The sequence below is a fragment of the Pseudorasbora parva genome, chromosome 10 (genome assembly GCF_024679245.1).
Source record: "Pseudorasbora parva isolate DD20220531a chromosome 10, ASM2467924v1, whole genome shotgun sequence".
NCBI lineage: Eukaryota > Metazoa > Chordata > Actinopteri > Cypriniformes > Gobionidae > Pseudorasbora > Pseudorasbora parva.
The window spans coordinates 2382869-2409594 of record NC_090181.1 but is presented as its reverse complement, the minus strand read 5'-3'; the positions used below and the strand labels follow the sequence as shown (position 1 = coordinate 2409594).

The 26726-nt window shown below is 46.7% G+C and overlaps 1 protein-coding gene across 1 annotated transcript; it reads right to left on the bottom strand.

Annotated features, from left to right (window-relative positions):
• Positions 1 to 268: 268 nt before the first annotated feature.
• Positions 269 to 21588, bottom strand: LOC137090490 (adhesion G-protein coupled receptor G1-like). Its single transcript, XM_067454451.1, has 10 exons — positions 21472 to 21588; positions 21252 to 21392; positions 21033 to 21146; positions 20912 to 20948; positions 9944 to 10044; positions 9616 to 9740; positions 9215 to 9480; positions 1504 to 1594; positions 1176 to 1429; positions 269 to 371 (listed from the first exon to the last, which is right to left on the bottom strand). Exons 1-10 carry the CDS (start codon positions 21559 to 21561, stop codon positions 328 to 330), a joined length of 1263 nt encoding a protein of 420 aa, XP_067310552.1. The 5' UTR covers positions 21562 to 21588; the 3' UTR covers positions 269 to 327.
• Between the last annotated feature and the right edge of the window lie 5138 nt (positions 21589 to 26726).

The window sequence follows — 26726 nt, the reverse complement described above, 5'->3', positions numbered from 1 at the left end:
CTGTCTCCCTGACGGAGACACATTATTTGGGCGGCTGGACTTCCTTGTGGACGGACGTTCACTTGGCTGCTGGATCTGTGCATGGCAAAGTCTTCTGTTACGAATTACTCTGAGACAGAAGGTTGAAGATCCAAACGCAGTATTTATTAAAGTGTAATCCAAAGTCGTAGTCCATAAAACAGGCAAAAGGTCATACACAGGTAGGCAGTTCAATCAGGCAAACAAAACAAGGGACAGAGGCAAAAGGGTAATCCGAGACAGGCAAAAAATCAGGTTATAATATGGTGGTTGATTCAGAGCTTTCTGGATCATCGGAGAAATGGCCTTCTAGGACTTTTGTATGTGGTAGTAATACAGGAAGAGGACAAACCCTGAAAAAATAAGAGATCTAATTCAAATACATTTCAAATATCATTAAATCTGTTTGCATTTTTTTTTTTTTCAGCTATAACAAATTTTTTTGGGGGTCAAATGAATTGTAATAACTATCAGTAATCAATATATATTTTTGATGTAATTAATAGTTTTGATTAAAAAAATACACTCTTTTTGTTCATGTAGGACCCTTTAGATAGTTTCTAGGGGTGTACCGGTTTACATTTTTATACAATAATAATAATATTGTAAAAATAATATAATATTGTATTATTAATAAATAAATAAAAAAATCCAGTTGCACTTCAAATAGTTTATTTTATGTTATTTTGTATGCCAGTTTATGGTCATCTCTACTCCAGTGTTGTGATCTAACAGACATGCAGTGTAGAAAAAATCACATCATTTTAAAACTGCAATAAACTCTTTTTTTATGCAAATCCACAGACCTCGGTCAAGTATTATAATGGGAACATTGAATCATCTTGGAGAGTTTTACCGTTCTGATTACCGTAACCAAATGTGGCATTCTGTTTGAATGCTGAATGGAGAATGAATGACAGCCAGAAATATTTAATGTAACGTCAAAATGTTCATCTGTCCATCATATTAAACCATTGAATGGCTTTGAAAGACTTAGAATATAGTGGAAGAAAGCTTTTATGATGCCTTTTTGTGGAGCGTAACAGTAACAACAATTTGAGTCCTGTCTGACCAATAACTGAACAGGCAAAAATAACTGTACCGAAGTCGATACCGATACTGAATATCAGATCGGAGCATCCCTAATTGTTTCTCACCCTGAAACGAGTTCAACACAGTGAAGATGTAATATGAGGGAATGACCATCGGTCCATAACTGAAGAACGCCACAGCCCACGTCAGGCCGAAGAGCAGGAACACACTTAATACTATCATGAGCTGCTTTTTGTATGGACTGTTCTTGACAATATTAGTGACCATCGTGATGAATATTCCAGTTGTGAAGATAAAGACAAAGGCGTAGTAGCCAATGTTCACTATGTAGTAAATTAAAGGATTTGTAATCCAGCACCTACAATTAGAAGAGAAGAGAAAATGTAGACTTGTTCAGCTTCATTAATCCATGCATTAGTGACAAGAACTTACATGTGTGTGGTTTTTCCAGGCGTTTCGTTTATAATCACTGCTTTATATTCTCCTAAAGAAGCAACAGCTATGACTATTGCAGCCGGAAACACTGAAAACACAACAATCAGGGTTATTATAGTTCTGTCAGGGATCAGGAAGTGGAGGACCCAGATGCAGAGTGAACAACAATGACGATTTATTAACAAGACAGATCAACAGACACAATGGGGTAGTGGATGAGTGACAGTCCAAACACCAGGGCAGGGGAAAGACACCATGATGACGAGCAGGGGGGGGATGACCACTGAGACCAGTCCAGGCAGCCAATGAACTTGACGACAGCTTCGGAGGCAACACCAGGCAGGGCGATGGTGGACCAATCCAGGCAGGAACCTGAGGCTTGATGTTCTCATAGAAGCAGCTCCCGTCTTGGCTGACAGGCAGTGGAGACAGCGGCCAGGGAAAAACTTAGGACAGAAAACAACACAGGACACACGACAAGACTCTAGACAAGACAACAAGAAACAACAGACACACTACAAACGATGACTAAATTAAACAAAAACTTAATAACTGGAGCTAGAAAACGGGGAAAAATAAATCAAAACCAATCTCTATAAAAAGACTGAACTAAAAATAAGTGGAAAACAGGAAAAATAAAATAAAAAGGTAAGCTATCAAAACCAAGAAAACTAAACAATCAGGCTAGAGAAAAATACCAAAATAAAACCCGGAGAAAACAAGCAAAATAAAGACAGAAACTTCACTAGACTAAAAAACTCAGGAACAAACAAAAAACTGAAAATAATTCCAAAGCTAGAAAAACAGGAGATACAAAATCTAGAACTGACTAGACACTGGGCTAGAAGCTTGCACGGACAAACTAACGCACACAAATGCAACGAACCAGCAAAGACAAGAGGGAAGGAGCACAATATAAAGGGAGCAGAGCACATGAGGAACAGGTGAGCACAATTAGTGAAACGAGGACTAGACCAGACTAAACAAGGAGGCGTGGTAACAGCAAACAAGGAGGCAGGACAAGAGGAACACATGACAAACACAGAGACAGATCCATGCACTAAGACACAACACAAACATAGAGACATTAAACAAAGACAAAAAAGACAGAGCTGCCAGGGCAGAACCCTGACAAGTTCCTTTTCATATTTACATATAGAAGGGGGGAATCTCCTCAACCACCACCAATGTGCAGCATCCACCTGGATGATGCGACGGCAGCCATTTTGCGCCAGAACGCTCACCACACACCAGCTGATTGGTGGAGAGGAGACTGAGTGATGAAGCCAATCAGGATATGGGGATTATTAGGAGGCCATGATGGACAGGGGCCAATGGGCAAATTTGGCCAGGATGCCGGGGTTACACCCTTACTCTTTATCGAAGGACATCCTGGGATTTTTAACGACCACAGAGTCGGGACCTCGGTTTAACGTCTCATCCGAAGGACAGTGCTCACTGACAGTATAGTGTCCCCATCACTATACTGGGGCGTTAGGACCCACACAGACCACAGGGTGAGTGCCCCCTGCTGGCCTCACTAATACCTCTACCATTTGGTTTTCCCATTTGGTCTCCCATCCAGGTACTGGCCAGGCTCAGCCCTGCTTAGCTTCAGTGGGAAATCAGTCTTGGGCTACAGGGTGATATGGCTGCTGGCGTCTAAGCCTACTTTACTTGTAGCCTAGGTGGTGTTAGCCAACAGGTAGCCTAACTTTATAGCTTCCACCATTTTGGCAGGCAATCAGGGGAGCGCCAGAGCGGCTGTAGCATTGTTATCTATAACATAATTTAAAACCAGACTGTTTAAACCTTACTATTTCAACGTGATGGACAGCTTATGTGCACCAGGATGTCAGAACAGGGGAGAAAGCAATGGGAAATAATTTTATCGTAGTAAGTTGTTGTGAACTTTTGTTTATTGTTCTTTCTTAACTACTTTGCTTCATGTAAATAATGATAAAAAGTTCCTTTTAAATAATATACTAAATCCTGAATAACAAGTGCTTTTATATATAAATAACACCAAGAAAGGCTATTTGAAACTAAATTAAGGATCAATAAATAAATACTTAAACAAAAAATAAATAAATAAGAAATTGCATGTTTTTATGTTGCATAACACAACACGGACCTATGGACGCAGGCGCACTGTTTGGTTTTTGTTCATTTTAAGTTAACCACTAACATAACGTTAATTAAAATGTTTTCTATCATGTAAAACAAGAGCGTGACACCGTTCAGCCTGCCTGCTATTATATCTGTTAATGTTACTCCTGATCAGTAAATATTTAGTTTATACATAGGGTTAGGCTTCAACTAAGTTAAATGATGCAACGCAAAACTGTTTAGGAATGCATCAACGTTGTAACTTAGTGCCCATTTACATCAAAACTAGGCTAGTTGTAACTTGCACACAGCTGGTGCAACAGGTGTCCTGAGAGGAAAGCTTTAAGCTTTAAGCTGCAAATTTAAGCTTTGCATTCTGTGAACTTGCCACCCAATTTTCCACAAATTTAACAATAGGCTTACTCCATTTTATTCTACTGGACATGGAATCTATTATTTTCTATATATTATTATAGACATAAAAAAAAGTATCTTGTTTGGCATGAATGTTATGTTTCCATGGCTGCAAGGTATCATTTAATTGCGACCCTATTATTTATTTTGTGTTGTGCTTTACTCGTGTCATAATATTCATGTAAAATGGCGTTAACTGCACCACGGTGGTGCAGTTGTCATGTTAACCAGCACAGCCCTAGACCACCGCTGTGGTAAAAAACTGCCACCATCACAGCCCTAGTTATGTACATATCATTTTTTTTTTTTTTTTGCTATGTACAAGTCTATGTCGTTTGAATTAAAGTGTGCAGTGAACTTCGTTGCCTTGAAACAGCGACCATGAGAACCTGCTCCTTGTCCTCGCTGATCTTGCACAGGAGCTGTGCGAGAAGGCTCACTGGGGGAAACGCATACTTGCGCAGGCTCTGCGGCCAGCTGTGTGCTAGTGCATCCGTGCCGAGGGTCCCCTCGGTCAGGGAATAGTACCAGCGGCGATGGGAGGAGTCGTGGTAGGCAACCAGATCTAACTGTGCGTCGCCAAACTGGTCCCATATCAGCCATCAAACCATTGCACATGGCACACCAGCCCGTGGCAGAGGCATCCGTGGATACCACAACATGCCTGGAAACTCATTCTAAGGGAATTTCCACCCATAGAAACTGGTTCCTCCACGGGGTGAAAGTTTGGCGGCAGGACGGGGTCAACGCGCTGCGTTGCCATGCCCACCTCGGGACATGATCGCGAAGCCAGTGCTGAAGCGGTCTCATATGGAGCAACCAGAGCGGCGTTACTGTGGCTGCCATATGCCCCAGGAGCCTCTGAAAAAATTTCCGTGGGACAACGTTCCTGCGCTCGATCTGATGAAGGCAGTCCAGCAGAGACTGCGAGCGCTCGCTCGTAAGCTGCGTGGACATGGCGACCGAGTCGATCTCCATACCGGGAAAAGAGATCCTCTGCACTGGGCAGAGTTTGCTCTTTTCCCAGTTGACCCGAAGGCCCAGACGGGCAAGATGGTGGAGAAACCAGGTCCTTGTGTTCGCAAACCTGCTGTCGCGAGTGGCTGAGGATCAGCCAGTCTTCGAGATAATTCAGGATGCAAACCCCAAGCTGCCTGAGTGGGACTAGAGCTGCCTTCGACAACCTTTGTAAGGCGCGATGCGACAGGGCCAGCCCGAATGGCAGTACGGCATACTGGTATGCTCTCCCCTCGAAAGCAAACTTCTACTTCTACTTCCTGATCTCATTCAGAGCAGATGTGTTTTCCCACTGCTCCCGCTCCGCTCTTGCGTTTGCTCTTGTTTTTGTCTTGTTCAACTTTTTTTTTTCTCTGACCCCCTGCTTGCTGGACTCCTGAAAATACTGGAAATGGAATTGATTAACTGGTCACTCAGCGCAATTGACAAGATTTTCCCACAAAGGAAGGGTGCTCCGGGAGAACCCATCTGCCCGGACGGGACCTTCACTGCGGGCTACATGCGGGACGCCTGGAACAACTGGCAAGTCCTGTGCCTGGAAGCCCTGTCCGTGGAGGATGCAGAGGATATATTCATATTTGTATTTTTGATAGCGGGGTTCCTATTTCTCGGCCTTGGGACTGCCCTGACATATCGGAAGATTTGTAAGACAGCTGCCTGCAAATTCACCCAGCCGCTGTCTGCCGAAATTATAGGGTGCTTCGGGGTTGTGAGTGACCGACTGAAGGTATTAGATCGGAGAGTGACACAGACCGATGAACTGAACCGTTACATATCAGCTCGGACTGTGGAAACACAGAATAGAGTGGACACCATCGGAGGACAGACTGGTGAACTTCTACGGATTATGACCGGTCTGGGTGAAATTGGACGAAATGTCCAAGTCACTCCATGAGCCGGACGTGCGCCAGGAACGCTGAGGATCAGTGACTGATTGATTACGATCCGGGCAAATTACAGAAGATCAACTAAAATGGATTAAAATTGCTTAATTTCACCCTGCAACCCCCACCTTCTCCCTTTCTCTCGGTTGGGAGGTCAGCTTGACAGCTGGGTCTGCTATCGTTCCCCGTGCACTGCCTTATCGCCCTTCAAGGGCAAGCCACAGAACTGAACTGTAAACATCTTAAGTTATGGCTGACATTCTCACAACACAAACTCAGACTCTTACTCGCACCATACACACCCACCCCGATCCCATCCCCTCCTCCATCCGTCTGCCTCTTCCCTCCCTTCCTCCCTTACCCAATCCAAACAAAAAATTCCATCACGTGACCACGTGTGCTGTGTTATGTTATGTTGTGTTTCTTATGTATGTACGTATGCTATGCTTTGCAAAATCTGCATTTTTTTTTTTTCTACGGAGAGCGTGTGGCAGCGCTGGTAAATAGCTGCAGCCCGGAGGCTTGCTCCAAGAAACAAATTTCGTTGCAGTGTACTTGTACATTTGTAATGACAATAAACTTCTATCTAATCTAATCTAATCTAAACTGAAGAAACGGTCTGTGTCGAGGAAGTATGGAGACATGAAAGTATGCATCCTTCAGGTCTATCGCTGTAAACCAATCGCATGCACGACCGCATTCGAAAATGCGTTTGGCTGTCAACATCTTGATGGAAAGCCTGTGTAGGGTTCGGTTCAAGATGCGCAGGTCCAGGATTGGACGTAACCCACCGCCTGTCTTGGGTACAATGAAGTAAGGGCTGTAAAAGCCAGACAATCTCGACGGCACCCTTCGCCAGTAGGGTGTCGATCTCCGCACGCAGGACAGGGGCCTTGCCACCCACCAGCGTATAGCGGACTCCCCGAAGTGGGGAAGAGATTGTGCAAACTGAATCGCATAGCCGAGCCGGATGATGCGGGCGAGCCAGTGGGACAGCTTGGGGAGCTCTTGCCAGGCCCTCAAAAACTGAACCAAGGGGATCATGCGAGCCACAGGCGTACCCGTCGTGGGGCAGCAAAGCAGAACGCCCGGCCCAGACCCAGGAGGCATGGAAGGGGGCGGGGTCGAGTTCCGCGTCCTGCCAGTGGAGACCAGGGGAGGCGGAGCATCCCGCGGGGGTCTCGACTGGGAGGGGCTGGCGACAGAGGGGACTGAGAGTGGTGAGGCACTGAGGCGGCACACACTGCCAGTTGCGCCGCGCCCTCTTGGGGCTCGGAGGTGAGTAATTCGGTTCTATCTTTAACCAACAAAAGGGTGCCGCCTTTTTGAGGGTCAGCAGCGTGTTGGGTGTTTTGGAACAAAAGATTTTCCCCCGGCCCTCCTCCGGGGGAAGGAGCGGTCCTGTCACCGTTTCCTTGGAGAGAACCGAGTTCACCTCCGGCTGAGCCGCCTTCCTGCAGACACCTCAGCGCTTCGGCCCGCTGGAGGCTGCTGCTGTGGCCAAGCGGGAGGGGAGGGTGCTGCAGGAGGGATGATGTGCTTGCTCTGAGCACCTTCGCCTGATGGACTTGAAGGATTGCCATTGAATGCAAAGCGGACGCAGTCTGCCCCGCAGCTCTGTAGGCCTTACCCACAAGCGTGGCTGAGAACCTACAGGCTTTGGAGGGGTGCTTTGGGTCGCCACGCCACGTGGTGGCGCTCTGCGGACACAGTTGCATCGCAACAGAACGCTCCACGGGGGGAACCCCAGTGTACCCTTTAGTCACACCCCCATCGAGCGCAGTGAAGGCGGAAGCGGCTGCCAAGCGGTCGCAATAAGACAATGGAGCCTTCCACGACTTCGTCACCTCTTCATGCACCTTGGGAAAGAAAGGCACTGGAGGCTGGCGGGCGCGCTCGGCGCGGGCCGCCCCCAGATACCAATCATCGAGCCTTGAGCACTCGGGACACGGCGGAGGATTCCACTCGAGCCCAATGCTCTCGGCTGCCCGGGCTAGCATGGCTGTTAGCTCTGGATCAGACTCGGACAATGCTGGCACTCCCGAGGGAGGCAACATAGCCGAATCCTCACTTCCAGAGGAATCAGAGGAATTTGAAGGAATTCCCTGCAGTGGGAACATGATGCATCCATGAACGCCCGATCAGCATGCACTAAGCCCAAGCAAACTAAGCAGCGCTCAAGCCCGTCAAACGGACTAACCAGCCGACCACACCCAGGATCGGAGCACAGGCGAGACATCTTTAAAAAGACATGCCATGTGAAGCTCTTTTTGTGAGGAGTTTTTACTCAAGCAGAGTGCTGAGACGCCCAGGGAGAACACACAGACCTGCACAGATCGATAGAAATGCAGAACCCGCTGGAATGCGCCGTCACACTAACATCTGGGGAGATACTCGTCTTGAAGAGAAGATCGCTAAGGTAGGCAAGTTTAAACTCGGCTCCGAAGCAGAAACATAAATGCGTGACTGCTATGCAACGCCGTTTATACCCACGCTGTGGGGCGGGCTTGCATTAGGCAAATTCCGCAGACCCATGACATCTCCATGTCATTGGATCGTTTTGATTGAGATTGAAGGCAGCTGGCTTTCTAAGCGAAACCCCCATTTTGTCAGCACTGACGTAACTCGTAGTGTACTGACTGAAAGGGAATTCGAAAATAGCATAATTCGGGCACTTCACGGCTACAGCAGCCAAATCACCCTGTAGCCCAAAACTGGTTTCCCACTGAAGCTAAGCAGGGCTGAGCTGGGTCAGTACCTGGACGGGAGACCAACTGGGAAAACTAGGTGTCTGCTGGTAGAGGTGTTAGTGAGGCCAGCAAGTCTGTGGTCTGTGTGGGTTCTAACACCCCAGTATAGCGATAAGGACACTATACTGTCAAAAAGAGCACCGTCCTTCGGATGAGACGTTAAACCGAGGCCCTGACTCTCCGTGGTCATTAAAAATTTCAGGATGTCCTTCGATAAAGAGTAGAGTTGTAACCCCAGCATCCTGGCCAAATTTGCCCATTGGCCTCTGTCCATCATGGCCTACTAATAATCCCCCTATCCTGATTGGCTTCATCAATCGGTCTCCTCCACCATAAGCTGGTGTGTGGTGAGTGTTCTGGCGCAATATGGCTCCTGTTGCATCATCCAGGTGGATGCTGCACATTGGTGGTGGTTGAAGAGATTTCCCTTTTCTAAATGTAAAGCTCGTTGAGTATCCAGAAAAGCTCTATATAAATGTAACTAATGAATTATTATTACTACAGTATAACAGGTGGATTCTCTCTATAACTCACTCCAGCCAAACAAGGTGATCTTCCTCATGTAGTTTGTGATGGTCATGGTCTTTCTGATGAGCCATAAGTACATATGAAGAGCTTGAATGAAGAACCAAGTGAATGTAGTCAGCATGGAGTAATGCATGAGCAGCGCTATGAAGATGCACGCAGACATGACTTCTGTGTTGGCCACACTCTCGTTTGTCAAAAATGATAAATTCAGGAGAAACAAAGCCACAAACATGTTCATCAAGATCTTTGTGGCCTGGTTTGATTTAGCTTTCCTGTTCAAATATAAAAACATAATGTATTTGTAACATGCATTTAATCACTTAGCAGATGTTTTTATCAAAAAGAGGAACAATAGCAATTGGTCAAAAAGCTTACAGTAAATATGTTATATTTTTAAAATACTCTACCGCAGAAAATGCATGAACAGAGCGACAGTGTGAAAAAACATGGAGATGCCGCAGCCGATATAAGAGATTAAGCTTAATGATGCCACATACGCCGCTGTGATGTTTACTTTTTCTTCTGGAGGAAACTACGAGATAAGAGAGAAAACAACAGAAACAACCATTTTAAAACCGTTAGTCTTTACATTTTAAATGCACACTATATATCTGTTACTTTTCTTTAGTCATCTTATATAGATGTAGATATAGCATATATAGCATATAGATGTGGACTAAAAGAATGATATTCATTTCATGGGGTCTTTAAATTAAACTCAGAGAAGCATCTCACCATCAGCACTGCAAAGAAAGTCAGATGTGAACACGAGCACTTTATGGTGTTATTGTTGATTAGTTCTGTCTCACAGCCGGACGTCGTCCAGTCAAGATTTCCTTTGAAGAAAAGTGAGTGATGATTTAAATATATAAATTAGGTTGGGTTTGTTTGTGGGTTGGGAAATTTTCAGATTCTATTCTGCCTAGTGATTCCATTTCTGATTCCATTCTTATTTTTATTTATTTATTATTATTAAAAATTTAAGGAAAAATAATGCTCAATACTCAATCCTTTTTTTTATTACTTGCTGTCAAGCAGAGCCATAACATCAACAAATTCAACACATAGCATTTTATAATTTTTGCAAAGCTAATATATTGTTTTGAAGAAAAATCAACAGTTGCATGAATTTCTACCTGGTGACAGAGCCATGCAAGGTACAGTAGTTTTGTAAATCATTATGGATTATGTGATTTATGATTTTATACAAATTTATGGTCAAAATATTGGTAATCATTAATAATAATAATTTGAACCTTTAACCTATTTAATTAATCTTAATTCATTAAAAATATTTAAAAAATCTCCAGCAGTTAACTGTATAAAACAATCTTGGTCATTTTTCTTAAACATTTTAAATTATTTTATAATAATAATTTTTAGCATTTAGTATTATTACATATATAGTACCAAATTTAGTATTATAAAATAATGAATTTTAGTATACAATAGTTATATATTTCTGTCATAACTTTTTTAAGGGAAACCAAACTTTTATTTTGGCAGGTTTGGCCTTTTGAGTTTCTGTGTGTATCTGATGATAGTTTTATCAAATGAAACAGAGCAGCTCTGGAGATTAAGTTCATGTGTTCATGTCCCCATATAGAGATGGCGTAAACTCAAAAATCAAATGTGCTTCATTCACACAGAGACACGCAGAACATGCAGACTTCATATTGAAAGTCTTTTTATGGTTTAATACTCTCAGACACTCGTCCAATTTTATTCATTATGGAACCCCAGATTTGATTTATTCATTTTAAATTTGCCAAATTCTTTAACATTCCCGAGTTGTACAGTCAATTCCATTTTTATGATTGGATTCCATAATTCCATCCATTTTTTCTGTGTCGTTGAAATCACAGTGTCCTATGTTTCCCAACTCAATTTATGGAAACTAAACTTTGTCTTAGTTTCCTACACTTGTCTGTTTCCTAAGTTTCCCTTGTTAGTCAAGTTCTGTTCAGCTGCGTCTTGTTAATTATCTTGTTTCTGTCTCCTATTTAAGTTCCTCTTGTTCACTGAGTCCTTGTCTTGTCATTTGTCTGAATGCCATTATTAAAGTTTATATTTGGATCTTCTGAGTCTTCAGCCTGTTCCTGTGCACACCCAAACATTACAGCAGTGTCACATGTCTGTCTTGTCTTGTTGAGCACATGTGGTGAGTTATGTTCCCTTTCGAAAGGGAACTCGCGCTGCGTCAGCTGACGCTACGGGGAACGCCTTCAGCGTGACAGGTGTCTGAAATCGCTATCAAATCACAATCCTACTGACCGTCGGCAGCTGGTGATGTCATCACCGTGCGACCAGGAAGTATAAAAAGGCACCGTGCCAACATGACAACATCCTTTCGTCTTCAGGGACTGTTTTGTCTGGTTCGCTGGAAAGTCAGAATGAAGTGCACACGCAAAGTGAAGGGAGCGTACAGGAAGTGCGCTGATCCGTGTCCCAGGTTTCTCACGCCTGAGGACACACACACCCTTTGTGTGCTCTGCCTGGGGGAAGAGCACGCGCGGTAGGTTCTCGAGGGGGCTTCCTGCGCAAACTGCGAGCGTTTTCCGTTGAGGACGCTCCGCTCTCGCTTGGCCTTCTTCTCGAGGGAGGAAGAGCCAGCATCTGGGAGCGGTCCCGCTCAAGCTGAGGCTGAGCGGCGCCATCTGTCCTGGCGCTCCCAGATGGACCTGGCTCATCGTCTGGAGAGTACAGTTCTCGTGGACGATCAGCCAGGTCGCGAGAGCAGGCTGACGGAGGAGGAGTCGGATGGAGACTCCTCCTCGTCGTCAGTCCGTGCTTTTCCGGTCGATCAGAGGATGGCTGTGGATGAGGAGGAAAATGAAGCTGAGGCTGAATCCTCCCAGCCATCCTGCCCCGTGTATGGGGAGCTGATAGATGTGATGGGGCGCGCGGCGCTGAGACTTCAGCTGCCGTGGCAGAGAGCCAGGGGAGAGGCCGCCCGCCCTGACAGACTGGGCGATCGGTTTCGCCCCGACCATAGCCGCCCAGCTCCCGGGAGCCTTCCATTCCTCCCCGACCTTCACGAGCAGGTCATGGGGGCATGGAAGAAACCCTACTCGGCGCGAATCCATCGACATCAGCGTTTTAACTTCGCTGATGTCGAGGGATTGGCCGAGGCAGGGTATGTGTCGATGCCGCCCATCGACGAGACATTCGCGAACTATCTCGCGTCTGGGCGGCCATCGACACTAAGAGCTCCTGCCCTGCCGTCTAAACCATTGAAGATGACCTCGCGTCTTAACGGCAGGGCATACACGTCGGCAGGTCAGGCGGCGGCGGCGGCCTTGCACACAATGGCAGTGTTGCAGGCCTATCAGGCCGATCTACTGAGGGACCTCGATCAGGGGGAGGGCCTACCCCCTGATGCGATGGCTGAGTTGCGGCGCACCACGGATCTCTCTCTCCGGGCGGCCAAACACACAGCAGTCGCCATCGGACGATCGATGGCGGCTATGGTCGCCACGGAGAGGCATCTGTGGCTAAACCTGGCGGACATCCGGGGGAAAGAAAAGGCCTTTCTCCTTGATGCCCCGGTCTCGCCCTCTGAACTTTTCGGCACCTCCGTCGAGGCGGTGGTGGGAAAGTTCAGAGAGGCGAGGGCGTGCTCAGCGGCATATAGAACATGTATTCCGCTGAGGTCCGGGGTGGCGCCCAGGCAGGAGGGTGTCCCTGGCTCTTCGGGATTCGAGGATCACCGACTGGGCCAACTCAGCAGCGTGGCCTCTCGTGCGCCCCCTCCGTGGAGGAGTAGGACGCAGAAGAGGCGGGACACCCGCAACAGGAGGAGGGACATCGGGGAGAAGAACCGCTTCCAGCGCCGGAAGCGAGGTGGTGAGTCTCCGCCCCCGAGGGCGCGGAAGTGAGTTTAGTGTCCCCTCCTTTGTTTTTCTTTTCTTTTCTCTCCCCGGGCGCGCTTTACACCAGGCCGCGCGGGCCGATGATGTGCGGATGTGAGACTCTGACGGCCTGCCAGGCCGGTGTGTGAGAGCGCCCCACCCTCAGGTTAGTGCGACGAAGCATGCATGTTACATGAAGCGATGAGGCACTGAAGACAGCGGGTGAGTCCCCTTTTAGGGCAAACATTCTTCTTTTCAATGCCGTATGTTTGGACTCTATGCTTCCCTGAGGGATATTTTGTCGAAGGAAAGTATTAACAGATGGAAATGTGGGCCTGTAGTTCCCCGGTAAAGGTGGCTAGAACGATGTTTGTATAAACACAGTGGGTGTTTGTATAAGGCTGCTTCTCTTCTGGATATGTGTAATATGAGGAGATGAGGCCACCGCACATGCCGCGGGCATGTAGCGGCGATATAAACTGACGTATGTTCTCCTGGCGAACGTTTTTAGCTGTAGCCACCTCTGGGTAGCGGTGGCACCTCTGCTAGTGAAATATCTAGATGAATTTGTGAGGTTAGGCTAGCGCATGAACTACAGTAAGGTCTGTCCCAGTCCGTCTTAGGGCCGTTGTTTGTGGGATTATCAGACCGATGCTAGTGCATCAAGTTGGCCTAGGCTGTTGATGGGATGACGGTGGCGTCTCGCGGTGGCATATCGCCCTGGCAGTTGCCCCGGGCTCCTGTCGGTATCCCCGCAGGAGCTTTGTATCCCTACCCGGCCTCCCCGTAGTAGGGTTGTCCGGCCAATGCCCACCCCCCTTCTGCATTTGGGGGTTATTAATGCAAAAAGGTGTGTAGCAGAATGAATCGCGACTCAGCCAGTGGTCGTGGGGACGGGGTAGGCGTCTCTTCGCGGTGCGCAGTCAGACTGGTTTTGCTAGCCCCGCCCCCCAGAGCTAGTGCGGCCGCCACTTCTGGGCGGCCCCCCGGCTTGGTGCAGGAAATGGCCGGTTGTGTGTGTTCAATATATTTCACTTTTTGCTCTGTGTCTTCTGCTTCACCTTTTAGGCTCGGGTCGAGCTGTACTTCGCAACCATCTGAAAGCATCGGTTGGTAGGATGCTCCCCTGGAGTCGAAACACTGTCACGGCTGACGCCCTTGCGCAGACGGCGGACCACTGGACGACCAGACGGCCGCCCTGGAGGCAGGTGGCGTAAGTTGTACTCCCCTCGCTTTAGAGGGTACAAGGCGTTTTATGCTGAGTGCACTGCTGTGGGCATTGTGTTTTAGGTCCACGCTGGTAGGCGCTGCCTGAGAGACTGCGCCGTCGCAGAAGGCTGCTATGGGCCGCTGGGGCGGGCCGACTATAGAAGGCGGGCTGGCGGGAGACGCCAGCCGAGGCAGTCCGGGCAGTTAACTCTGGGTCAGGTGGTAGGCCTCAGTAGGCCTCCCTGCGGGTGAGTTTCGACATCGTGGCCCATGTGAGCGGGGAGGGTTCTCCCTAACGATGTCCGCTGCAGCAGAAACCTTGTCGTAAGTATGCCCCTAACAGCCTCCCTGTGGATGAGTCCCCAGGTAGTGACTGGATACCCAGTCCTCATCAGCCAGCAGACAGCCACTGTCAGCCCGACTTTAAGGGCTCGCTGAGTTTCAGCACGCCTCACATGGCGTCCCCTGAGGGGGTGACCTAGGGTTCCGACCATTGGTTGACAGGATCTAGGCCGCTTTAGGCCTCCTGTAGGGTGAGCCCCGGTTCCCAGGTCTTGCGACAGTGTGCGTGGGTGCTAGCCAGGCGGCTAGCATAGTCTGCTATCAGGGACGGGCCGCTTCAGTCCGTCCTATGGTCGTTTCCCGGCCCTGCGGGGTTTCCGGTGGGATTTGCCATCGGATAAGCACCGTATGTCACCAATCTAATAGGGAACTGCCATTCGGCAATAGGCCTCTCCAGGCCGCCCTAAAAGGACCGGACTGTACGTGGCATCAAACAGGCCTCCCTGGAGGCGAGCCCCGGGAACACAATAGCTCCCGACAGTTTGCACGTTGGCTGGCAGGAAATAGGCCGCTCTAGGCCGCCTGAGGGTGAGCCCCCGAGCTGGGACGCTCGGTAGGCCAGTGTATTATGCTGTCAGGCCTCTTCGGGCCTTTTTGGGAGGGGATTCCCGGACCAGGTCTCGGTGACAAGCTAGCCATTAGCATAGGTGGCTTCTGGCGTTATAGCCTCATGAGCCCCTGAGGAACCAGTAAAGCCACCTTCCTGCGGCTCTTAACAGCTAGCACTAACGGTGCCAGGTAGAGGCGCCTCCTGGCCTCCCTGGAGGGGAAACGGTTTCCCTAAGCGAGAACGTAGAACTGGCTTTGGGCTGACAGCTAGCGGCTGCCTGCCGTTGGGTCTCGGCCTGGGCCGGTATAACTCAGTGGCGGGCTCGTGCCCTAGCACAACGAGACTCCGTTTCTGCTGCGCAGTCCCTTCAGGACAGGGAACTGGCTAGCCTACAGCATGGTTTACCTACCAAGCTGGCTTAAGAGCTCCCCTCATTGAGGGTCGTCTGCGAGCTTACGGCCGCTTGAGTCTGATCAGACGGGCAGGCCCCCCTCGGGGCCTCCCGGGTAGATCAGTCCATAGGCCTTTTTAGGCCTCCTGAGCACCCCTGTAATAAATGTGCTCAGTAGATCCTAGGATCGAGCAGAAGAGACTCCCCTCGATGGCAAGGGTAAGAAGCACTAAGCTGAGTACTGCTCTCCAGGATTCCCATCTCCGAGTTCCGGTCTGAGGAGGACATTGTCACTTTGCAGTCCCTCAGTCTGGATGCTCATAAGTAGAGCGATGTCCGGAGGCTCTGTTTTGACAGACAGAGTTGGCCAAGCTGGGGTGTCCCACAGAAGTGATGCCAGGTGAGGCCTCCCTGGTGGCATTCGGTGAAGGGTTTTCCCGAATTAGTGACGGCTGGTGGCGCCCTCGGGTCCCCTAGCCACATTCCCTTAAGGGACTCCTTCCTTCGAAAGTAGTAGGTCCCAGGCCCTCGAGCAAGCCGAGAGTAGGAAACCTCAGTTAAAACTTGTTTAGGTTCTCTCTTAGGCATATAGCTTGGGCTATGACCGTAGGGAATGATGTCACTGGCAGCCTGTGTGGCTAGAGGGGGAGTGGTTCAGACTTTCCGCGAACACTCGTCCAGGCAGTTCTCACTGCCAGTAAGGGGCGTGCACTCCCCTCAGCATGGCGGCGTGGGTATATCGTTCCCCGTAGCGTCAGCTGACGCAGCGCGAGTTCCCTTTCGAAAGGGAACGTCCCCGGTTACGTATGTAACCTTAGTTCCCTGAGAACAGGGAACGAGACGCTGTGTCACATGGCCATGCTTCAAGGTGTGCCTGCCCACAGTCCCTTCAGACGAAGCGGATGTTGTCATGATGGCACGGTGCCTTTTTATACTTCCTGGTCGCACGGTGATGACATCACCAGCTGCCGACGGTCAGTAGGATTGTGATTTGATAGCGATTTCAGACACCTGTCACGCTGAAGGCGTTCCCCGTAGCGTCAGCTGACGCAGCGTCTCGTTCCCTGTTCTCAGGGAACTAAGGTTACATACGTAACCCGGGACGTTTTAGCCATGTGCTTTGGGTTGTCACGTTTTGGTTACGTCATGTCTCCAGTCTACTGTCCTGCCCCTCTTGTTTCTCCTTATTGATTATTTGCTCCACCTGTCTTCTCTCATTACCTGCCTTGTTTGTTACCTATTTAGTCTCCATGTGTTTGTTGTGCTGGGCTGGTTTGTTATCTTCTGTTCTATGTTTGATATATCCTGTTGTCTGCTTCATGTTCCTGACCCTGGTAGTTTGTCTTTGGCTATGTTTGGTTTTCCCTCTTGTTTTATTTTATTTTTTATATTTTTGTAAATAAATCAATTTTCCTCCTGCATTTGAGTCCTCGCTCTCCTCTCTGCACTCATAACCATGACGGAACAAACCAGCCCCAATGAGGACTCAGAGGAGGAAAAAACGCTTCTTCAGCGATCTCAAGTCTGGTGGTCCAGGAGGACCCGATGATGCTCCCAGTCACAGAGACCGATCCCATCAGTCCAGACATGGGCAAGAGGGCTGTGTTGGGCTTTTATGTATTGGCTGTCCTGCGTGCTTATAAGCAAAGGGCTTCCTTCAGGTCTTTTGGCACTTCAGAGGCTGTTCCAGAGCAGCCCGCAGACGTCCTGGAGGATGTTCCAGAGTTGCCTAAGTGCATTGCTCTGCCGTGGCCTGCCCCTGACCAGCATCCAGCCAAGGCTCCAGCCCCTGGCCAGCGTCTATTTAATCGTCTTAATTCAAATATTTTACCTATGTAAGCTCCTTGTGATTGCTGTGCTGTGCTGATTTATCTTCTGTGTCGTGTTAAGATGTCATCTGTTTTCCGGTTGTGTTTTCTGTTTTCATTTCCTTATGTTTAAAGTTTATTCTAAGTCTGTTTTTTCCCCTTTGTGGTTGTTTGATTTATGTTGTATTATATTATGAGTTATAATAAATTGATCTTCCTGCATTTGAGTCTTCACCCTATTTCTGTAATGGGAGACGTGACAAGCAGCCATAATGTCTCGGTTACGTATGTAACCCTCGTTCCCTGAGGAGGGAACGGAGACGTAACGTCAGTGACTGACGAATAGGGGTTTCGCCTAGAAGCCAATCATCTTCGAGATCTCAGAAAACGCCCAATGGCAGTGCCAATGCCATGGGCATGCGAGATTTGCATGCGTTACTCCGCCTACCCACATGGGTATATAAGGAAGTAGCTGGCATGTATCGCATTATGTTTACCTGCTGAGGAGCCAAGACTGAACTCTCGGCTGTTCCAGCGGTACAGCGGATGTGGCAGCGGGACGTTACGTCTCCGTTCCCTCCTCAGGGAACGAGGGTTACATATGTAACCGAGACGTTCCCTTTTGTTCAGTCACTCCAACGTAACATCAGTGACTGACGAATGGGGGTCCCAATGTAATCACGCCACTCGGCTGTCTTCCAGTGCCCTGTGCAAGCGTGAGTGCCCTGGATGCAAGAAGGACGGTCAAAGGCCTCTACTTAACGCAGGAATACCAAGGTACACTGGGAGGCATATTCCAGTTGGAGATATGCGCCAAAATGCCTACCCGTAGGGAGGACTTAAGGATACACGTATGACCCGAGGGGCTGCATACGGAGAACACTGGGGTACCAGCCGCAGGTGGATTTTTAACCCCAAGGGGTGGCAAGGTTGCCAAGGGAATACACTCGCTCAAGGAGGCTTACGGTGGAAATACACATGTGGGGGTCGCCGGAGGGGAACCATGCACATGGGGCACGAGCGTCTGGGCTAAGGGCAGACTTACTGGCGTCGGCGTCGTCAGTGCTGGAGGAGCTCAGGGCTCTCGGGGAGCTCACCTGAGAAGAATATTGCATGTATCCAGTCCGTAGAGTAGAAATGCGAGCAAGCGAAGACACCTGAGCCAATCCTTTACCGGCCACTTGTAGAGGCGAGTACATAGTCGGATACAGGCTCCACTCGGAGATTGTAAAATCTGGCGAATGTGTGTGGTGTCGCCCAGCCTACAGGCCATGCGCTAAAGCCCAAGAGGAGGCCACACTCCGAGAGGAGTGTGCCCTGACCCCAAGGGGGCATAGGCGCCCCTGCTGCTTGTAGCCAAACAATGGTGTCCACTAACCAGTGAGACAACCCTTGCTTGAGAGAGCCTTCCCTTTCAGCTTCCCACCATAACAGACAACGAGCTGGTCTGAGGTCCTGAAACACTGCGTCCTGTCTACGTAAGCGCGAAGGGCGCTGTGGCAAGGGGGGCGTGGTTCAGCGAGGTCTGCAGCGGGAGAGAGAGCCGCGGGACGAGCGGGGCTGTCGCAAGGAGTACTAGTTCTGGAACCAGGTCCGGCCGTGCCAAAACGGGGTGACCAACATGACCTGCTCCTTGTCCTCCCTAACCTTGCACAAACACGTGCAAGAAGGCTCACTGGGGGAAGCCTTAGGTCAGGGAATGGTACAGGCTGCAATGGGACGAGTCGTGTGAGGCAAACAGATCTACCTGTGCGTCCCCGAACTGATCCCAGATCAGCTGGACCGACTGGGGATGGAGTCTCCACTCCCCAGGGATTGGCTGAATCAGTGAGAGCTCGTCGGCTGCACGGTTCAGGATCCCCGGGATATGGACAGCACGAAGGGACCTCAGGCGCTTCTGACTCCATAATACGAGATGGCGGGCGAGTTGGGACATGCAGCGGGAGCGTAGACCGCCCTGGTGGTTGATGTACGCTACAACGGCCGTGTTGTCCGACCTGACTAGTACGTGTTGACCCTTCAGCAATGCTAAGAAGTGGTGCAGGGTGACTGTACTGCCAGCAACTCAAGGCAATTGACATGCAGGCGGTGCTGGCTCTCCTACGCCGCGCTGGGTGGGATCACTGGCGGCACGCAGCTCGTAAGCCCTGGATCAGCTCTGTCCTCGTGCATACGCATCGGGGCGGCAGCTTACCCCATAGCACTGCTGGACTACGCCACCGAAGTAGACGAGCCAACAGGCTTGGGAGGGCGCTTAGGATAGCCTCACCACGTCAGGTCAAAGCACTCAGTGGACACCGTAGTGCGCAACAGAGCACCTGACTGAGGGGGAGGGACCCCAGTGTACCCATAGGCCGCGACCCCTCGAGGGCAGAGAAGGCGGAGGAGGCCACCGAACGGTCGCGGGAAGACCTGGAGATCTACCGGACCGCGTGCACTCCTCATGCATCTCAGGAGCAAAATGGCATTGGGGGCGGGGCCCGCAGCTGTTGGGTGCCACCTCCAAAAACCAATCGCCCAATCGCGAGCACTCGTGACAGGGTGGAGATTCACACCAGCCCGAGGCTCGCGACTGCCCGAGACAACATGGCTGTCAACTCTAGGTCAGATTCTACAGTGCTACCACACCCGGAGGCGGAGCATAGCCGAATTGTCATCCCCAAAGGACTCTAGCCCACCTTGAGATGTGGTAATCGACCTCTCGCCGCTATCTGGAGTATGAACGAAATGAACGGGGCGTCAGCAGACGGTCCTGCTGCTTCATGCCAACACTCGCTGGAAGCGATGTGCAAGAGGGCGGGAGTGGCCCGAGGAATGATCATCGGGGTTATTAATACCACAGCACCGCCCTCAGGTCACCCTGGTCACCAGCCAAAGTACTCTCAGAGATGGTAGATCGGGGTGTGGCAGAGGGGACTCTCTCTCTTTACAGAGATCATTGAGTCTTGACCACAGCATCGCGATGGTCATGTTCCCGCCGAGGGAACACAGTACATCCATAAACAATGTCCGAACGTGCTGGGCCCAAACACGTCGAGCAGTGAATGCGTCCCAAAGACAGCAACAGATATCGACCGCACCCAGAAGTGCGCGGGCAAACCGTCTTGAAAAAGACGTGCCACACGCGAGCTCTTTTTGTGAGAGGAAGCTCTGCAGAGTGCTGAAGCGCCCAGGGAAAACACACACAGCTGTTGCAGATCACTGCACAGATCAGCAGGCAGGCAATGTGAGATCGCTGGAATGCGCCGTTACACCAACACCCTGGAGAACCGCTCGTCTCAAAGACTGAAGAGAGGACTTCAGAATTCAGGCTTGCAGGAGTGAAGAGATGCTCTTGGCTCCGAAGCAGAAACATAATGCATGCCAGCTACTTCCTTATATACCAGTGTGGGTAGGCGGAGTTACGCATGCAAATCTCGCTTGCCCATGTCATTGGCACTGCCATTGGGCGTTTTCTAAGATCTCGAAGATGATTGGCTTCTAGGCGAAACCCCCATTCGTCAGTCACTGACGTTACGTCGGAGTGACTGAACGAAAGGGAACTGAATTTACCTTTGCCATCCCAAGAACTGCAGGACGGCTCACCGAACTGTAAGAACATGTTTGATTATTATTTTGCTTTCAGTGTCTGGTCATTATAACAAAATAAGATTTACAACAAAACCTTCATTACCAGATCTTTCTGTTTAAAGAATATTTCAATATTGTTAGTAAGGTTGGAGATATTGGCGCCCATCATTATTCCATAAACCTCATTGTTCAAAACAGTGTAATTTTTAATTTCATCCTATATAAGAAGCGTTACAAAAATAAAAGATCAATCATTAATCAAATATAAACATGTGAATAACATAGATCAAGAAACAATTGTTAAAGAAATCAAAATCTTTACCTTCTTTCCCATGTTTTTGAACCGTAAAACTCCAGCAAATGCAGTTCCATTGTTTCCCAGTCGTGATTGATCAAATGCTTCACTGGAAATGGTTACAGACCAGTCAAACTCTGTGTTCAGGTCACTTTGACAGTCAAGAATCTGTGAATCAGATCAATTATCATTGATAAATAAAGAGTCATACTCAGATGGTGATTTTTTTATGCTTCTCATGCCTTACGTATATCATGTTCTGCTCTATGGAGTAGCATGCGTCTTCAGTTTTTGTGTTCTCGGCTTGTATTTGGAGAATACCTATAATGTCTCCCATCACAATCACTGAACTGTTTGTGTTTTTTTTTTTCATCTGCTCCACCAGGGACTCCAGTTTGTCCAAGGCAACACTGCAAATCAGGCTTAATCACTCTGTAATACAGTTTTTAATTGTAAAAATACAAAAAACAAAAAAAAACACTTACGATGCATTTGAGGGATAAATAAAGCCATCCTTGTCTTTCAGAACAGCATTTGAAGTGAGATTGTAGACTTTCTCGGGTGGTTTAATACTGGTAGTTTTGTTTGCTTGAATAAAAGTAGATGTCGTATCGCAGGTCACACAACTCCATCCACTCCCGTTTGAACGCAGAAAGTATTTGCTTCCTACATTGTCTTCAGTATACAGAAGTAAAGTCACTTTATATTCTGCTGAGATTAAGGTATGGCATACAGCAACAGAAACAACTAATGAAAGACTTACCTCTGCATGTATCATTGTCATATGTAGCTTTTTTACACATCTCTATAGGTTTAACAGTAGGGATGTCCTTACAACCTCAAGAGACCATGACAACACATAATAATTTAACAAATTTTCAAATCATACTGTAGCTGTATGAGTGAAAAGCAAAAAAAAAAAAAAAACTTAAGCCCCGCTCCCCTTAGTTAGCGTTGTTAACTCAGACAGACAAACAGAGTTGCTAACTGTCTTACAATTACAGCTGTCAATGTGAAAAACTTATCCCAAGTTTTTTTTTTTTTTTTTGGTCACAGAATGTAGCGGACCCCCTCAGATTGATGGCCAAACTTTATAAAGTTTATGTCCTTTTTCACTAAAAAAATCACATAAGAGCTGAACTAGCAAAGCATAAGAAGTGCACATTTACGTCTTATTCACAAACTCTCTCCCTCCGTTGTTTTATCAATAACACATCGGTTTCGCTGTATATGACAGATTTTTTTTGCCCCATTGCATGACTAGGTTTTAACCACATTTTCTACTGATTGAGAGAGGAAATACTGCAGTAGATTGACTAGAATGCCTTATTTTACTGTCATGAGTGAATATTGTAGAACAATTCCACACTAGAATTAATACAGAGTTTGCAAAACCACACAAAGTGATGCTTTGGGGAAACAACTAATAAAACACAGACCTGCAACACACTCATTACAGATGCATGAATATTAAAATATGATCACTGAGAGAAAGAGTTGAGGGCATTTTAAAAATATAACCCTATATAACAATAAACTTCCCAAACAAAGGAGAAATGCGGAAGAACGTTTTAAAGGTCTAAGGATATCTTGAATACATTTAAGAACACTACAGTCTCTGAACAAATGACAGTTTAACACAGAAAGAATAAAACAGTTACTTTTTGCCCATTCTTCTTTAAATTGTCTGTCTGTTTATTAACTTACATCATCTTCCGTGTAGCAGAATATTATGGTGTCATCACTGTCGTGACCAGACTTATCAGTGTCCTTTGCATTCATTTAATTTGAAGAAGACTAGATTAAATATGTGCTCAGACACGCGACTAGTTCATGTTTAGAGCATTAACGTATGCACAAAAATGGCTCTCATGTGCACGCCGCGTGACGTTTGAATTCTCCGCTGTAATAAAGGGCTGAATCCAAAATCACCCCCTTTAACCATTATTTGAGGGTACAGCTATTTGTAGTGGTGTCTGAAACCATTGTGGACGTTTTTTGGACGGATTGAGTGCACTCATTCAATCTCATATTGCACCACAAAGAGTGTACACACAACGGCTGTCCGACTTCACACACTGTTTTCATTCACTGCTTTAAGTGAACTATATAAGTGGATAACGTAGGGAATAGTGAATGATGCTTCAGTGGGCGATTTCGGTTTCAGCGTTGCTCACGCTGGGCAGCATTCCAAAATATGTTTAAGCGACATATACCGAAATTGCAGTATCATCAAAATTCATATCATAACTTAAATAAATACCGGTATTCGATATGAACTGGTATACCGCCCAGCACTACGATCTTTCCATTTCACTACCGCAGACTATAATACCCATCAAAATAGGAGTCCCTTCATAGTAAGACAGATAACGTAGAAAACATATCTAAACAAAGATGTAAACATTAACAAATTAGAAGATAAATTACAAAGTCTGAAAACAGAAGGACCACCTCTCGTCGAGGAGCATTCAAGTGGGACTTAAATGCAGATATATATAAAAGATTTTAAAATAAATATGGTGGGAGATTAATTTGAAAGCTAGGGTTTACCGATCTCAATGCAAGCGGGAGAAGATTCATGTCATGGTCGTCACGAATGCAGATGACAACATCCAGGATCAACACTGTTCATTTACCTCGGGGTTAGATTAAATTAATTTACATTTAACCATCTGAATATGGAGTGATGTACTAAAATATATACTAATAAAATATATTGTTTGTGTTTTTGACCAACACTGTTAACGATACATGACGTGAGAACAGTTATTTCAGTTTGTATGTTAGCAGAGACTCACTAACTTAAATCATAACTTAATGAGAGAATGACAACCAGAAAATCCTCTCAGGATACCTAGAATCAGTGTTACAGTATGTGTTACAGTTACAGGGGTGTTCGGCTGGCATAAATCCTCACATAAACCCATAATAATAATAATAATACATTTTATTTGTACCTGTGCTCTTCCTACCTGTATAACAACTTAACAAGTAGGAAATATACATAAATTGTCAGTTTGCACTGCATAAATTATAAATTATAGATAGATTAATCCTTATTAAAGGTACTGAAGTTATTTACTCAAGAGCAGAGCATATTTAGTGAGCAATTGCTTTTGTTCTTTACATTGTCATTATAAGTGATTACTGTTAGGGATGTCCCGATCAGGTTTTTTTGCCCTCGAGTCCGAGTCCGAGTCATTTGATTTTGAGTATCTGCCGATACCGAGTCCCGATCCGATACTTCTATAATACATAAAAAAAAGAATAAAGAAGAGCGAAAAAACAAACCAGGATGTTCCTTATTTTTTATTTTATTCACCTTATTTTAACATTCAACAACTCTAACAAACAGAGCACTTCTGTGAGGTAGCTTGAACAATCAAGTAATAAATAAACATCAATTCTTCACTTTTGGATTTTAGTGCAACAGTAAATATAAAAAAGTCCGGGACCGGAGTTGCGCAGAGCAGGAAGTACAATGGCGATATCAAAAGCACACCCAGACTCTCATAAGCTGTGTCCCAAAGTGAAGGGTGCGCACTTCGAAGGCCATGCACTTCGAAGGCCAGACCAGGCCACGCCTTCAAAGTGCACGAAGTGCACGAAGGGCGAACCGAGGGACAGGGTTGCCAGGTCTGAATAATGAAACCCCTCCAATTGTTATTCAAAAGTAACGGAATCACAGCCAGAATGGGCCAAAATATCCCAAAATGCGGGGCGCGGGCAGTAGAAATATTGCTTAAGTAAAGACAACTTAACCTGTGGACTATAGGCTACAAACACCCCAAAGCAACAGTAGCCTAAATGCAACCCCATTCCAGACGTGGCAACAATGAACCAAAGCGCCGTTAATGGACTAGCAGGGTCTGACAACTGACAGCGGACGTTCGTGAGGAGATTTTAAAAAGAGAAATGGAGCATATACTACTACTTATATATATATATATATATATATATATATATATATATATATATATATATATATATATATATATATACTTTTTTTGAGCGTTCTATTGGGTTTTGACACGCTTCAAAGCCTGCGACGATGGGCTGGACCATAAGCATGTAAATCTGTAGCCGGGTAAATATTGTCAAATTGCAAATATTAGTTAACAGTTTATTTCTTATGTTATATGTAACTGTTACAATATATTTTAAACATTTAGCCTATACGTCCAAGTTTTTTTTTTTTTTTTTTTTTTAAGTAGGCCTACTTATTTTTATTCAACTCATCTCAGATGCATTTTTTATGGCATGCCATGCAGCCGTCGACCGATTCGGCCCCGCAAAGCTGCGGACAGTGCTATGCCCTGCTCATCCCAGAAGATGATGTCCCGCTCAGGCCTTACCAGAGTCTCTATTGTGCATTATTCCCCATCCCGGTCCAGCTCCAGCTTCTCCCGCTCAGCGCAATGAAAGTGTTGAAAAGGGTTTTCTTCTGGTTTGGCTGATAATAAAAATGTGTTGTTTCTAAAGTTAAACTTAAGTTATTTTATTGGTCTATAAATAGGCTATAGTTGTAAAAAGGCTAATAGACCAATTTATTTTCATTTACACATTTTAAATTACATGACAAGAAAATATATGTATAAACATAAATGTGTTTAATGGAGCTACAAATTATAACGTGCATTACAAAAATAAACAATAGCTAGGCTATAGAAAAACCACTTCTCTTTAATTTAGCCTACGTTTGACGTTAACGAAAATGAACAATAGACAGCAGTTCATTTAATTTACAAATAACTTGCATAAAAATTAATTAGCTAGCCATTTAAATTGTTCTATGTCGGCCACGCATTCAGCCTTTGGAGGATCGATGTTTCGTTGACCGTCGTCATGCAGTGAACATTCATTCATTCATTCATATAGCTATATATATAAAAAAAACTTTATTTTAGCCTCTAAGTTAGCAGTTTTCGTTTGTTTGTATTTTTTCTTATAATTCTGAGTGACAGATGTCACATTTGATTTAGCCTATTTTTCTGTGATATTTGTTTTAGTTACGGTGTTGACATAGGCTACAGCAGGCTGTAAGAAAAATAAATGATTGCACGGACAATTCCTATCCAGTGTCTCTCTTTCTGTAAGGGACATTTAAAAGATAGATTCTGGAAACAAAATCTAAATTTAGCTGGATCAGTCGGGTCGGGAATAAAATAATTTATAGCGGGTGAGCACGGAGTGAATTTTGCGCGAGCGGAATGGTGCGGTGCGGAATAGCGGGAGCAGGACGAAAATACAGCGCCGCGCAGATTATATTTTGAAGGCTATTTAAAGAAAGTGTATGGGAAAAAAAGAAACAGCGAAAAGGGTGATAATGGACTGATTCCTCTTCTTGAGATAATGGTTGAGAAATAAATAGCATTTAAAAATTGGGGAAATTAAAGTTCATCTTGCTCAGGGCAGGGAACTGGGAACTGTTGAACGTTTTATTTACTTCTAGTGCTTGCGCTGTTGTGTTCAATAGTACCCAGGCTACACTTGAGTTAC